The sequence below is a fragment of the Xenopus laevis genome, chromosome 5L, assembly GCF_017654675.1.
Source record: "Xenopus laevis strain J_2021 chromosome 5L, Xenopus_laevis_v10.1, whole genome shotgun sequence".
In the NCBI taxonomy this organism is placed as follows: Eukaryota; Metazoa; Chordata; class Amphibia; order Anura; family Pipidae; genus Xenopus; species Xenopus laevis.
The window spans coordinates 165598112-165612083 of record NC_054379.1 but is presented as its reverse complement, the minus strand read 5'-3'; the positions used below and the strand labels follow the sequence as shown (position 1 = coordinate 165612083).

The following is a 13972-nucleotide window of genomic DNA, read 5'->3' as shown; positions in this document are numbered from 1 at the left end:
ATGAAGCATAAAGATTAATTGCAGTAAAGGAAGACTATAAACATCAACTCCATGGTCTGTACTCACTTGGACAGAGCCAGGCCACGCTTATCTAATTCCTTGTTGAGATCGGTCAGGAGCATGCCACCTTCCACTGTTACCTGCTTCTTTTCCTTATCCACCTGGGGAAACAAAGCAAAGCCTAATAAAAGCCAATTACACTTGTGTTTCATACAATAACGCAATGCTCATTACTAATTACTCTAATAGCTTTGAGTTAAGTGGAATCATTTTCAATTCATTATAATAACTAATGAGCATTGCATTAATTCTGCTGGAGCTCGATAATGTGTAAACAGATTTATTATCTCCCCTATTTCGGCTTAATAGGAATCTCATGACATATTCATCTTTGTAGCAAAAACACACTGGGGCTTATTTACCAACATTGGGCTAATCTGTTCCCTGCAGTAACCCATAGCAACCATGAAGATACAGCAAAAGTGTTTGCTACTCATGCACACCCAAGGAGGCATATATGTATGCAGTTGCTATGGGTTACTGCACTGGTGCTGATTAAGGGCGTGATCATGTGTAGCCAAGCCATTTCATTTTCATTGGTGCCCCATTCTACTTGATGGCAGGGACCTTTTACCTAAAAGCCTAGATGATCAACAGGCTAATAATTTTTGTGCCCATGGGGGTGGGCCTTAGTCCCACCTAAACCCTGCCCTTGCCTGCTCTTAAGAGCAAATCCCCATTTCCATTAGAAATCTAAAAATCTGACACTCGCAAGAACTCCCTGTCCTTATTAACTACATGAATCAGTACAGACTTTGAGAAAACGTGAACGTGAAGTACGACATGAATGAGTAATTAGTTTATGAGCCACACCTGGCTCCTAATGAGCTGAAAGGAGGAGTTCTCTTAATTCATTGCCATGCAGAAGAACTTTAGCTTGCTGCTGATAAATGAATATTTACTTCACATCGGAACATCCAGAAAGCATCCGGAGGCATCTGGCATATTACAGCTCCTTAATGTGCCTTTCCTATTGCCGACATGTTCTCCAGCTCCAATAGGCACATTAACTGAATGGCTTATTCATTGCAGGGATGTGCTGCACCTGCCCCGGCCCTTCCTTATGGAACAATCACAGCGGAACAGGGAGTCTCAACACAGCCATGATCCCATTCATATATTCCTATTAAATCAAAGTGCTTCTTAGGACAATGTCATTTTTATAGAATAATAATTGTTTGCTTGGAAAGCATGTGTGGTGAGTGGGTAGAAGAATGGAGAAAGAATGGCTTTGTTTTTTTCTTGAAAGGTATTACATGGACTTCACTGTCATAGAACAAGAATGAATATATGTGAGTGTATATATATACAGTATATGCAGTATATGTACATTCTGTGGCTAAAAGTATGGGGACCCCACCTGTCCAGCATCTCATTCTCAAACCAGGAGGATTAATATGAATCTGCCCATCCCTTGGCTGCTATAACAGCCCCTACTCTTCCCACATTGTACCTTGAGAATTCTGTTCATCTTATCCATTCGGATCATAAAGTCATCAGTGCAGGCTATGTCCGACGGAGAGTGACCGCCTCCCACCACCTTCACTCTTTTGCTTCTCTGACGAGCCAGATCGAGAATCTGAAATACAGACAGGAACTGGTTATTTGACCTCCCCAGTTTAACCACAGCAGCTGAATATAACATAAATAAACCAATAAACTGTCCTACATAGTGGATACACATGGTACAGGGCTTCCACTTCATACACCCTACTGCCACCCTAGCTTTTCAATGCAGACACAAAATACCACACTAAGGGGCATGATTAGTAATCCTTATGGAATAATAGTATTAATAATAGTAACTATGGATGGATATAGTCCATATAGCTACTTTTTATTGCTTTGTGTGGGCTGAAGGCCAAACAATATGAGGACCCAAGCAACCAGAAGAGCCTTATCTGCTGATGTGTCATGCACCTGCCAACAAGGTATATCCACAGTCTGGAAGGATCAGTTGGGCATGTCTGGCACACAGTAGGGTGGTAATGCCAAAATCCACCAAATTGCCTCATTAGGTTTAATGATAAGGACAGCCTTCAGTCACAGTTCATAAATATATATTAGCTAAGACTAGGGCCAGACCAAAATCTCATAAGGTTCAAGCAGAAGGGTGGCAACCGGGTAAAAATCATCCAAGGTGGAACCAAATATAAAATAAAAGTTCAACTTTATTAATCCATGCTAAAACGATGTATACAAGCGGGCAGGGAGAGTGTAGCTTGACGCGTTTCGTGATCAATACGTCACTTAACTAGACTGGGCGGGGCTTCGCTTACCCAATAAATACAATATGGCGGAACCCTGCTTGAGTTGAAAGAAATCACACTTCTATAAATATGTCTTTCTGGTTAAAATAATGGATTTATACACATACAAGATCAAAATTAATTGCAAGTCTAGTTACATTTATCATTGTCATTTAGCCCTACTAGTCCTTTAATATTTTAGCTCCATATATATATATATATATATGTATAAGGCAGTATGGAAGTCACTGAGACACACAGAGGACCCGGTGTAACAGTTATTCAACTTAATGGGCCAGTTACACTCTGCCGTGCTCACATAATTATATGGGTAATTGATGATGAAGACATTTTTCTCTTATAAAGCCAATATAATTGCAGCAGAAGACTCATTCATTATATGATGGCTAATAAATAATTTTTACGGGCTATGATAATTGAATATTTTTACACTTTTTTTCTTCTTTGACTTTTATTTAATATTCTGCAGATATTACATTGTTAGTGGGAGATGAATAGTGTAGATAATATACAGTATATCATTTCTATAACAAACAGTTGTTGCTGCTCAACACATTCCTTGATTTCCCATCAAGGAAACATAACTGCATTAGTATAGTAAGGTTTGCACTGTATATGGGCCCCCCCCCCAATATAGGTCAGATCTTCCAGCATGGGGCCCAACTAGGGATGCACCGAATCCAGGATTCGAACAGGATTCAGCCTTTTTCAGCAGGATTCAGATTTGGCCAGCCAAACCGAATCCTAATTTCCATTTGCAAATTAGGGATGAGGAGGGAAATCACGTGACTTTTTTTCACAAAACAAGGAAGTAAAAAGTGTTTTCCCCTTTCCACCCCTAATTTGCATATGCAAATTAGGATTCAGATTCAGTTTGGTACTCGGCCGAATCTTTCAAGAAGGATTCGGGGGTTCGGCCGAATCCAAAATAGTGGATTCGGTGCATCCCTAGGCCCAACATAACCTTTGTTGCAAGAAAGAGGTAGAATAGAAAGGCTAAACGAAGACCAACTGAAGAGTTGCTTTGAATAATTTATTTAATGGTGAACATACCCTTTTAATAAACCACTCTTCAACAATTGTATATCTAATTGGCTGCTATGGGCAACGGGTGCAGCTTGAATAATGCAATTAAACTTGATTGGTTGGTTGCTATGAATTATTGAACTATTTCAGTTAGAATTAAAGAAGCAAACTCCTGATTGGTTGCTTTAGATTACTGGTCTTGCATATGTGCACTGCTCTCTGAACCAAGGCCCTAAGGGTAGGACTACATGGACTTTTTGGTGCAATCCGACGCACTGCGACAAAAACGCATGCGACAGAAATAAGGTAAGAGATAGAAATGTCGGATGAAGTCGCAGCGTTGACACGACTGTCGGATACAGACGCTGCACGCTACGTTTTGTCGCAGCGCGTTGGAACGAGTGAAAACGTCCATGTAGTCCTACCCTAATAAGAATTGTAATACTATGGGCCAGGCGGGGGTTATTTATAAGTCAGTTCTGCATGTAAGGATTTATTTAATACATAGTTGGGCAATATTACAGCACAGCCAGGAAGTGGCAACAACCCCTAAAGTTGACAGTTGTGGCGTGTGGTTGGAGGGTGTTTCCTTTAGGAATAATAAGTTCTTAGTAGTGGGGAGTGAGAGTTAGAGAGACTAACTAGCAAAGACAGACTGTTGTCCCTATGAGGAGTGAGTATTGTGGGGAAGAGCTCGGGTGAGTATGCGCCAGTTAGGGAATTAAGATCATTCAGGTGTAGGTTAGAGGGAAGACTGTAGGTGTAGGTTGTAGTGAGACTGGGAAGAAGTTTGGGCACTGTATGATGGACATTTCAGAGGAACAGGTCGAAAGGGATAATTAGGAGAGGAAACCCCCTGAACAACTAACGGCACTCAACCTGTGCATTTCCCCATAACAGGGGTGCTGGAGGCTTCATGAGAGGAACACTGTGTGCAGTGGCTTAACTAGATGTTACTGGGCCCCACAGCAAATTCATTTTAGAGCCCCAACATATCCAGAGATTGTTCTGTTTTACCAAAATATTCCGAAATTGCTCATTAATTAGGGCCTCATGGGCCCCCCTTCAGTCGCAGGGTCTGCTTCCTCTGTAGTTATGCCCTGGCTGTGTGAGAGAATTATAGGGAACCTTTGGAGAAGTGGTTGTTGTGAAACTATTATCGTTGAGTCAGCAACCAGTCCCCTGGTCTGTAGCCTGGCACCATTTTGTAGGTTAGGGTCGGATGGAGGTTAGGGTCGGATGGAGGTTACGGTCAAGTGCAGGATAGGGTCGTGGGCAGGTAAGGGTCAGGTGCAGGTTAGGGTCAGGTGCAGGTTAGGGTCGTGTGCAGGTTAGGGTCGTGTGCAGGTTAGGGTCAGGTGCAGTTTAGGGTCGTGTGCAGGTTAGGGTCGTGTGCAGGTTAGGGTCGTGTGCAGGTTAGGGTCAGGTGCAGGTTAGGGTCAGGTGCAGGTTAGGGTCAGGAGCAGGTTAGGGTCGGTGCAGGTTAGGGTGAGGTTAGGGTCAGGTGTGGTTTCAGTCTTTCCTGACCTTCATATTACTAATTTGAATCCTATAAAGTACACTTCTTCACTTTCAATGCATTTACACAACTGCGTCTCTTTCTATCAGTGACAACAGTACATTTATTTATACATTTATGCCACTGCAAGAAGTGGATTTCAATAAAAGTCTGCCCTGGTCCATCGCCCCATTATATACCTTGACTACTTCTTGCACAAAATGCCACACAAATGAATTTAATTGTATTGTCCTCCAGCCACCAGGCCCCGTTACATACAGACCCCAGGCAAGATAAACAGACTCAGGACAATAGGAACAGGATTTCAACTCCATAAGAGACATGTTTATATAAACAGAACAAATGTAATCGGTAAGGTAATTTAAATTATAATATATCCCATTATAGATTATATTTCTGTTCTCTAATAGCCCACAAATCACAATGAGCATTGTAACAGCATCGATAATGAAAGGACGGGGGTTTAATGTGCTTCCCGCTGGATTATAAAAGCTCCACACTAATCACATGGGCATATTGTTCCTTTCTTGCTTTAATGTTGACTCACTGAGTGTGAAACACAAAATCTACAATAATAAAACATAAGGGGAAGCTGCTTTTCCATTTGATTTGCTGCGCAGATCTCCGTATCCCCTTTCATCAGGCGCAGACGCACTTTCCTTATGGAGATAAATGGCAGCAGTGAGACCCACAAACTGAAGGGGAGGAGAGGCTGATAGAGATCCCATAAAGCTCTCAGCCGGGGGATTAATATACCCATAGGGAACATCTCCTAAAGACTCTCTTTATCGCTGTGATTAAAGGAGAATTTTAGACTACACTGATATGAACATCAGACAAAAGAACAATCTGCAATAGAATTTCCCTTACAGTCAGTCTACTTTTTGGTTGCCGGTGGTCACTGACCCTATCAACCAGATGACATTATAGGGGTTCCATTTTGGAGAATGGAAATAATTTGGGGTTCAGGATATGTATATATATATATATATATATATATATATATATATATATATATATAGGGACCTATAGGATATCCTATCCCTATAGAGTTAATCTCCTACCTTTTGTACTGTATGTAGTTCTCTTTTCCCTTGTTATTGGGCCAAGCCCTTATAACTGGTAAAGTGTAACACCCTCACCTATTGGACAAAGAGTGTAATGACACTCCCCTGCCACACTGCTATAAAGTGTTGTGCAGGGAGTGGCCTCTTCCTCTTTGGCTCCTGGTGCTGCTGCTGGGTGAATCTCCATTGAGCCTGGGATCACCATAGGCCCCAGTAAGCAATTACCCCAGAGGGACCGGACACCTTTGGTGCTAAGTCGGGGACCAGGTAACCCCGTGAACGAGGAACAGATAAAATAGTAAGATCTTGTTATAGACTCTCTAGGAGAGTGAGACAGAGAGGTGTAGCAGAAAAAGCAGCTGTCGCTCCAACGAGGATTGTAGGAGGAAGTAGCTTTCCAGAAGGCCTGTTTGCCTTTAGAGCAGGGAACTCAGTTGATAGGCATCTAGGTGAGCAAAGGACTACCTGTACCCTACCTGATCGATCCCGATCCCCTCACTGTGCAACGTCGGTTGAACTGGGAATTGATGTACACCTATCTGCAATATCCTTTGGGAGTCGCATCTGTCTGACTGTGAACCTTGTAATGTCCAAAGCGATTCCATCTACTGTGTCCTACTTATTTTGTAAGTAAACCTGTGGTCATTTGCCTCTGGCATAATAAATCTGTGCTCCTGTTTTACCTTTTAAGAACCTCCTGGCGTCCATTATTCTATTTTCCACTTAAATGCCTGTGAGTTGTAGTCTAACTACAGTTTAAAGGGGAAGCTTCCATTCTGCGAAGGCTCTGCCCTGGGTGAGGATTCGCAATGTAACCCATGCTCACTACCTAGCTGGTCACCCTTAACTCCTAATTGGCAGAATAGGCCAAGAAAGCATTACATATATATATATCTACAGTCTGGTCATTTCCCTATGGGACCAGACTGTAAAATATAACCTTATAAACGGCGCGTTCTGACGTCAGAAAGTGCTGTTTATATCAGGGGGTCCCCGGCCGGCGAATTTGACGCAGTGCATCCGAATTTGACGCCGCACTTCCAATTTGGACGCCGGCGCGCCTGAATTGGATTCCGGCGACCGTAATTGGACGCCGACCCCTCCACCCCCCTCGCGGCATTTCACACAAAATGTAGATTATAATGCATAATGTACCCCCTACTGAAATTTATAAAGATATTAGAAGTCACCTCGGAGTTATGTGACCTGTATAAAAGCACTTGGTCTTCGGCCTCGTCCTTTTATAGGGTCACATAACTCCTCGGTGACATAATATCTTTATAAATTACAGTAGGGGGTATATTATCCACTATATAATATCTATAATACGTTGGAACCAAGGTACAAACTTTTCACAAGTACAGGACAGGTGTAACCAGTACATCAGTGTGAATGAACAATAATATTGATATTTACTCACTTCCTTTATTTCCTCTACACACGTGGGCTGGAAGTAAAGCTCTGGGCTGGAGCCGTATGTCTGGGCCCAGTTCTCGAACTTGTATCCTCCACGACCAAGAACCTGAATGAAATAAAACACAAGTAAATCACAGAGGAATTGAGTGGCACCTTTCATCGTCCAAGGCAAACGGCTTTATTTAGTTATTCCCCAAATGATTGAACTAATGATACAGATATAGCCAGGGATATTCCAAAGGGACTGCTCAGTCTCAGATAATTGTGGCCCCTTGCTGACCTGCACTTCTACAGCGACTTGGGGCCACAAGTCAAAGGTAATCTGCTGTGGGAATAGAGACCTTTCTATTGTAGGTGCCATAACTCCAATGGAGCCAGGGGTTTAGCATAAAGCAAGGGACCAATGATCTATACACTGTAGCCTATCATTCTGCTGCTTTATGTAAGAGCATGTCAATGCCCAAGTACCGGAGGTGACAAGTCCACAGGCAGCAAATGGTATTCTCTGTGTAGGCACCCATATGGTTAATTTGCCCCTATGGCTTTAAATCCCTTCACTTCCTGATCTCCCTATTGGCTGGGCAGATGCCCATGTAGCTAGTTGTAATTTACATATCCTAGTTATTGGCCAAGAGGTGTTGTGACCACTTCCTGTCAAACTTTGGTATAGTGAGTGAAAAGGGGCTGAGCATCCTCTTTGGCTTCTGGTGTCTGACCCAGCTGGATGTTTCCATGGAGCCTGGGTACAACAAGGCCCAGTAAAGCCCAAGAGGGACCTGAATCTCTAGTGTGGAAGTCGGGGAGCAGGGACCCGGTGAATGAGGCTAGTGAGTGGCAGGAATATAATGTTATAGACTCTCTAGGAGAGTAAGACAGTGAGGGAAGAGATAAAGAGCAGCTTTGTGCTCCATCAAGGAGGTGTATCAGGGATTAGCTTCCCAGGCTGAAAAATTTGCAGGACACAGTGGATAGGGTGTCAGGCTTTAGCTTCTCCTCCCTGACCCCTCCACTGGGTGGGATCCAGACCACGTGTGAGCTATTTCTGCCTGGAGGTGCTGCACTGCCTTGACTACTTCCTCAGGGAATTCACCTGCATCTGCCTCTGATATACTGTCTCACATAGGCAGAGGGTGACTTTTGAGTTTGTGAAGGCTAATTAAAGATTGCCTATCACCAAAAAATTGTTTCCCCTAGCAGAGGTACAGGCTAAGAGTGCCTTCAGTACAGATAGGGGAAACAATAGTATTTTTTTAGGAAAAGTCCCCTATAAAGTGCTATAGTCAGTCACCTCACTCAATAAATGTGTGTGCTTCAATGCGGCTGTCCACACCAGGGGATCCCTCCCAGTGCACAGGCCACAGTGCTTGATAGGGATCGTTTCTTAAAAGAGAACTGAACCCTAACAGTAAATATGGCTACAAATGCCATCATTTATATGCTGAACCAACTTAAAGGTTCAGCATAGCTACTGGGGCATCTTTGGAGACACAGATCTTTACTGCTGAAGGGCTGTGGTTGACTTGGGCTGGCAGGGCCGGAACTAGGGGTAGGCAGAGTAGGCACGTGCCTAGGGCGCAAAGCTGGGGGGTGCCAGGCACGCGCCTCGTCTGTCGCCTAACCCCAGTCCAGTGCCCGACTCTTTGCGGTTTTTATGGATTCCTGGGCATGCGCGTAATTACATTTCTCTCCGCAAGCGCACATTCGTACTAATTTGCGCATGCGCAGAAGAGCGAAAGAAGAAAAACCACCGCTTCTTGCTCACGCGAGCGCCACATTGCGCATGCACACTTGTGCTAAACCGGCGCCGCGTCCGCCGGCTTGCCTTGGGCGCCTGTGCGGCGCGGCCCGGCCCTGTGGGCTGGTACAGAAGCACAAAACATCATGTACAACATTTCTACCTACTTCTTTAGTTAGGCTTTAGTTCTCCTTTAAAACAAATATTGTGTGCCCCATCTGGAATGTCTCTCTCATTTTTTAGATTATAGGTATCCATCAAACCAAAGCTATGGTTAATAGTATCCCTTTGTGAATTCTCTCTCTCTCTATAAATATATATATTGTTTACCAGCTTTTATATAAAATCCAGTAATAGCGGTGATAAAATAAACTAGTTCCGTGTATAGAGTATAACATTCCTGACAAACACAGACAAATAAATGCAGAGTAAACATCAAGTATAACACAGTATATGTCAGACATATTTTTTGTGAACCTAGTGGAAACCTTCACCTAAGAAAATATATGAAACAGATCCAGACTTAGACTAGTGTCTCTAAATGAAAAACCACACAGCAGTATTTTCTTGCTTTATTATTTCACTCACTGTCCTCCTCCCTGTCCTCTAGTTTCATCACAGGATTCCATTGTGACAAGCCCATCTCGGCATTTCAGTCAGGGCAGGAAGGGGTAAAACTGCAGCAAACTGACTTATACGGAAAGCATTTTAGGACATCTTCAGGAGAACACACGCATGCACTCTCGTAAACAAGAAGTATGCAGACTCGTCTCTTATTCTACTCACTTATCCAAAACTGCAGTCATACATCCGTGCTGCCCACATTTGCTGTTGCAATCTCCCCCCTCGTGGCTCATTCCTCAGTCCTCCCTCCTCAGTCATCAGCTCTCAGCCCTCATTTCAAAAGCCCCCCCTCCTCAGCTATCAGCCCTCTCTTCACAGCTCTGAGCCCTCCATCCTCAGCTCTCATCCCTCCCTCTTCAGCTCTCAGCCCTCTCTCTTCAGCTCTCAGCCCTCCCTCCTCAGCCCTACCTCCTCAGCTCTCAGCCCTCCCTCCTCAGCCCTCCCTCCTCAGCTCTCAGCCCTCCCTCCTCAGCCCTCCCTCTTCAGCTCTCATCCCTCCCTCTTCAGCTCTCAGCCCTACCTCCTCAGCTCTCAGCCCTCCCTCCTCAGCTCTCCCTCCTCAGCTCTCAGCCCTCCCTCTTCAGCTCTCAGCCCTCCCTCTTCAGCTCTCAGCCCTCCCTCTTCAGCTCTCAGCCCTCCCTCTTCAGCTCTCAGCCCTCCCTCTTCAGCTCTCAGCCCTCCCTCTTCAGCTCTCTGCCCTCCCTCTTCAGCTCTCAGCCCTCCCTCTTCAGCTCTCAGCCCTCCCTCTTTAGCTCTCAGCCCTCCCTCTTCAGCTCTCAGCCCTCTCTCTGCAGCTTTCAGCCCTTCCTCCTCACCCCTCCCTCCTCGGCTCTCAGCCCTCCCTCCTCAGCCCTCATTACAAAATCCCTCCATCCTCAGCCCATAAGCCAGGCTGATAACTGAGGAGGGAGGGCTGAGGACAGAGGACTTTTGTAATGAGGACCAAGGAGGGAGGGCTGAGGACGGAGGGATTTTGTAATGAGGGCTGAGGAATGAGCCACGAGGGGGGAGATTTCAACAGCAAATGTGGGCAGCACAGAGGAGTGACTGCAGTTTCTTCGTATATGTGAGTAGAATAAGAGACAAGTCTGCATACTTTACGAGAGCGCATGCAGGAGCGTGTGTTCTTCTGAAGATGTCCTAAAATGCTTTCTGTAGACTTAGATGAAATACATTGTAAGCATGAGATAAAAGGAGCTGCAAATACACATTTTAAACACAGCAAATCATTGCTCCATCCTCATTGCCTCAGTGTCTGAATGTTTGTGCAATGTTTAAGTGACATCATAAATAAATATACGTGAGAAACTGGCAGCCTGGTTAGTGGAATAAATAAGTATAACTACTTGGGATTTCTTTCACTCACTTCAGTCCTGTAGATGCTGCACATGTTGCTACACCTGAGGCTTCTTTATCATGTGGCGCTTCTTGCAGGAAGATCAGCTCTGAGCTCTGCAGGTCCCGCCCCCTCCCTCAGTCAGCTGATCTCCTGTGTCAGACTAACACACCCCTCCCAACATTTTGGAAATAAAAAAAGGGACAAAAAAGTTGCTTTGTGTATTGCAGGGAAATGACCACGCCCGTTTGTGTGGCCACAACCCCTAATTTCCATGTTCATTTTACAAAATTTGGCAGGTTATGAAAGTTTGAACATATTTCTGTGGGCTTTTTTCAGTTATTACAGTTTTGCTAATGAAGGTGAATTGCCCTTTAAGCTGTGAGTCTAACTTCTCCCAAGAGACCTGTTATCTTATATTGTTACAATGACTTATTTGCTTATCTCAAACTTGTTACAAAAGTATCTTATCTGCACCTGGAGGCTGTTCTGGGCTCTCTGGCAAAAGCCAATTAAGTTAGAAACTTTGTTTTTCTGGCTGTTCAGTGCAGAGAATAACGGGACTTTCCAGTACAAACGAGGGATTGAGCTGTCAAAAGAGGGACTGTCCCTCTTAAAACGGGACAGTTGGGAGGTATGGCGGGGGAGCTGCAAGTAAAACAAAGTCACTGCTTTCTATTGCACAGTATCACTGTTTCAGTCTTTCAAATCACCCAGTTTTAAGGACATTTACCCTGCAGGTTTGGGGAGGCTTAGCCTTCATTAAAATGCGCCCATGCCTGAGCTGAGTGCCTATATATTCTGCAAATGCCTCTTTACTGATGTAAGTAACCTGTGGATCATTTGTCTCTGACAGATAAAGTTATTTTGCTTGACTGCAAGAACCTCTTGGCACCCATTTCTTTATTGGTTAAAGTACGGTAGCCTGTGGGAGTTGTAGTTGCACTACACCGCACCTTCATTTCTTCCATTTTACGGAGGCCCTGCCTTAAGTGATAGAGTTCAGTGGAACCCATGCTCTATTATACTAGCTGCTTGTTAACCCCATTGGCCTGGACAATCCAAATTAGTGCTACATTTTGGTTGATTCTATGAAGGCTGAGCTACTGTGTCCAGGCCCGGATTTGTGGCGATTCCACAAAGGCCTGGGCCTAGAGCGGCAAAGTTTTAGGGGCGCACACTGGGTACTCTAAGCTCCCCATGCTTCTGTGCCGTGGCCAGCGCTAGAAACCTGCAGCTGGGGGGCGGAGGCGATTGGAAGTGGCCAACCCTGACCGAGTCTTTAAATTTTGTGACAGGCTGCCGGACCAAGTAGGAAAACGGCAGCCCTGCGCGTTTTTCTCTTTTTGGCACGAAAGAGTAGTTGGCCATGGGATCGGAGTTTTAGAGGTTCTTTCCCGGGTGTTTCCCATTGGCCCGTGCCTGAGTCACTCAACAACCTGCATAAGAGTTCTTGGCCGCTATATTGGTGGTGCCCGGATCTGATGTGTCTGCGGCCATGTTGGATTACACACTGGTGGAGACGGATGTGAGCGGCTGCTGTTTGTACACTTCTAGGGTGTTCCTGCACATACACCACCTCATCAGGTTAGTTTCTAAACTTTTAGACCAGTTCAGCGCTTCTTTAACCATAAGATGGCCAATTAAAGTTAGGATGGCTGGCCGGATCCTGAGGCAGTGTCGGACTGGGATGCCAGGGGCCACCAGAGACCTTAGGCTGAGGGCCCACTTTCCAAACTACTATATCTCCTCTCCTCACTCAACCTCTTTATTCTCCTATTCTCTTTTCTCGACATACTATACTTGATTCTTCCATTATCAAGCCTCTTTGTTCCCATAAATAAATAGGGAATGACCATGAAATAGGCCAAATGGTTTAAAACAAGAGGCCCACTGATTCCTGGGCCCACCGGGACTTTTCCTGGTATCCAGGTGGGCCAGTCCAACACTGTCCGGAGGTCCTGGCTGGGATGACTCCATTCTCGATTCATGATCCACCCTTGACTGACACTGAGGTACATGTGGAGGAGTCTTTGGGGAGAAAGTAGCACTTGCGGCTGTGAGTTGCCAGGAGAGCTGCACCTCCAACGGGGCCGAGTACAGGAGGGAAGTCAGCAGCCAAAAGAAGTTTAAAGCCCAGTTTGCACATCCCGGAGCAGACTCATTGGGCGGATTAAAACGAGCAGGGTCACATTTGCAGCAGGTTATCTACCTGAAAAAAGCCTGCAGGTTGGGAGGTGGGGACTCCAGGCAGCTGCAGACGATCATGTCAGTGAAGTTCAGAAAATTCAGAAGTTGTGAGAAGTGAGTGTCAGGGAGGAACTGTACGGGTGATTTCGGCACGATCCGACGCACTGCGCAAAAACACAGGCGTCATGTCGAATGTGACGGAAATGAGGCAAGAGATGGAAATGTCGGATGAAGTTGCAGCGTTCATCTGATCCGACAGTCGCGTCCCGTACGCTGCAACACCATCCGACGTTCCTGTTGCTTAACTTATTTCCGTCGCATCCGTCGTGACGCCTGAGTTTTTTGCGCAGCGTTTCGGATCGCACCAAAATCACCCGTGGAATTCCTCCCCCAGACTGTCAGTGTTACAGCAGCATGTGTGTATCTTATGTACTTGTGTATTATAACATTGTATGTGATCAATATTCAGTCATGTTTCAACGTAATGTTTGGTATTTTTTAGTAAATATATATGTGTGTGTTTAGCCTATGGCTAAGTGCCCCTATGGCCTGAAATGCGTAAGGCCTCTGTCGTGATGTTTTTGTTCCAATAAAAGACTTTTTTACTATTTTTGGAGTGTGATCCGGTTTGTGCCAGCCCATTCATCACTTATTATGTGTGTGTGTCCCATTGTTCTAGTGATTCAGCCTGGCCCATTTGATTTCTGGCTGTTTATTATATATTATATT

The 13972-nt window shown here is 44.9% G+C and overlaps 1 protein-coding gene across 1 annotated transcript in view; it reads right to left on the bottom strand.

Moving 5' to 3' along the window:
* The window catches only part of LOC495407 (uncharacterized), a gene marked incomplete at its 5' end in the record, with an annotated part of 74252 nt that overhangs the window by 49379 nt on the left and 10901 nt on the right, over nt 1-13972 (bottom strand). Inside the window, 3 exon segments of the mRNA NM_001095065.1 lie at nt 67-161; nt 1514-1639; nt 7363-7464. Coding sequence (NP_001088534.1) covers nt 67-161; nt 1514-1639; nt 7363-7464 — 323 coding nt within the window.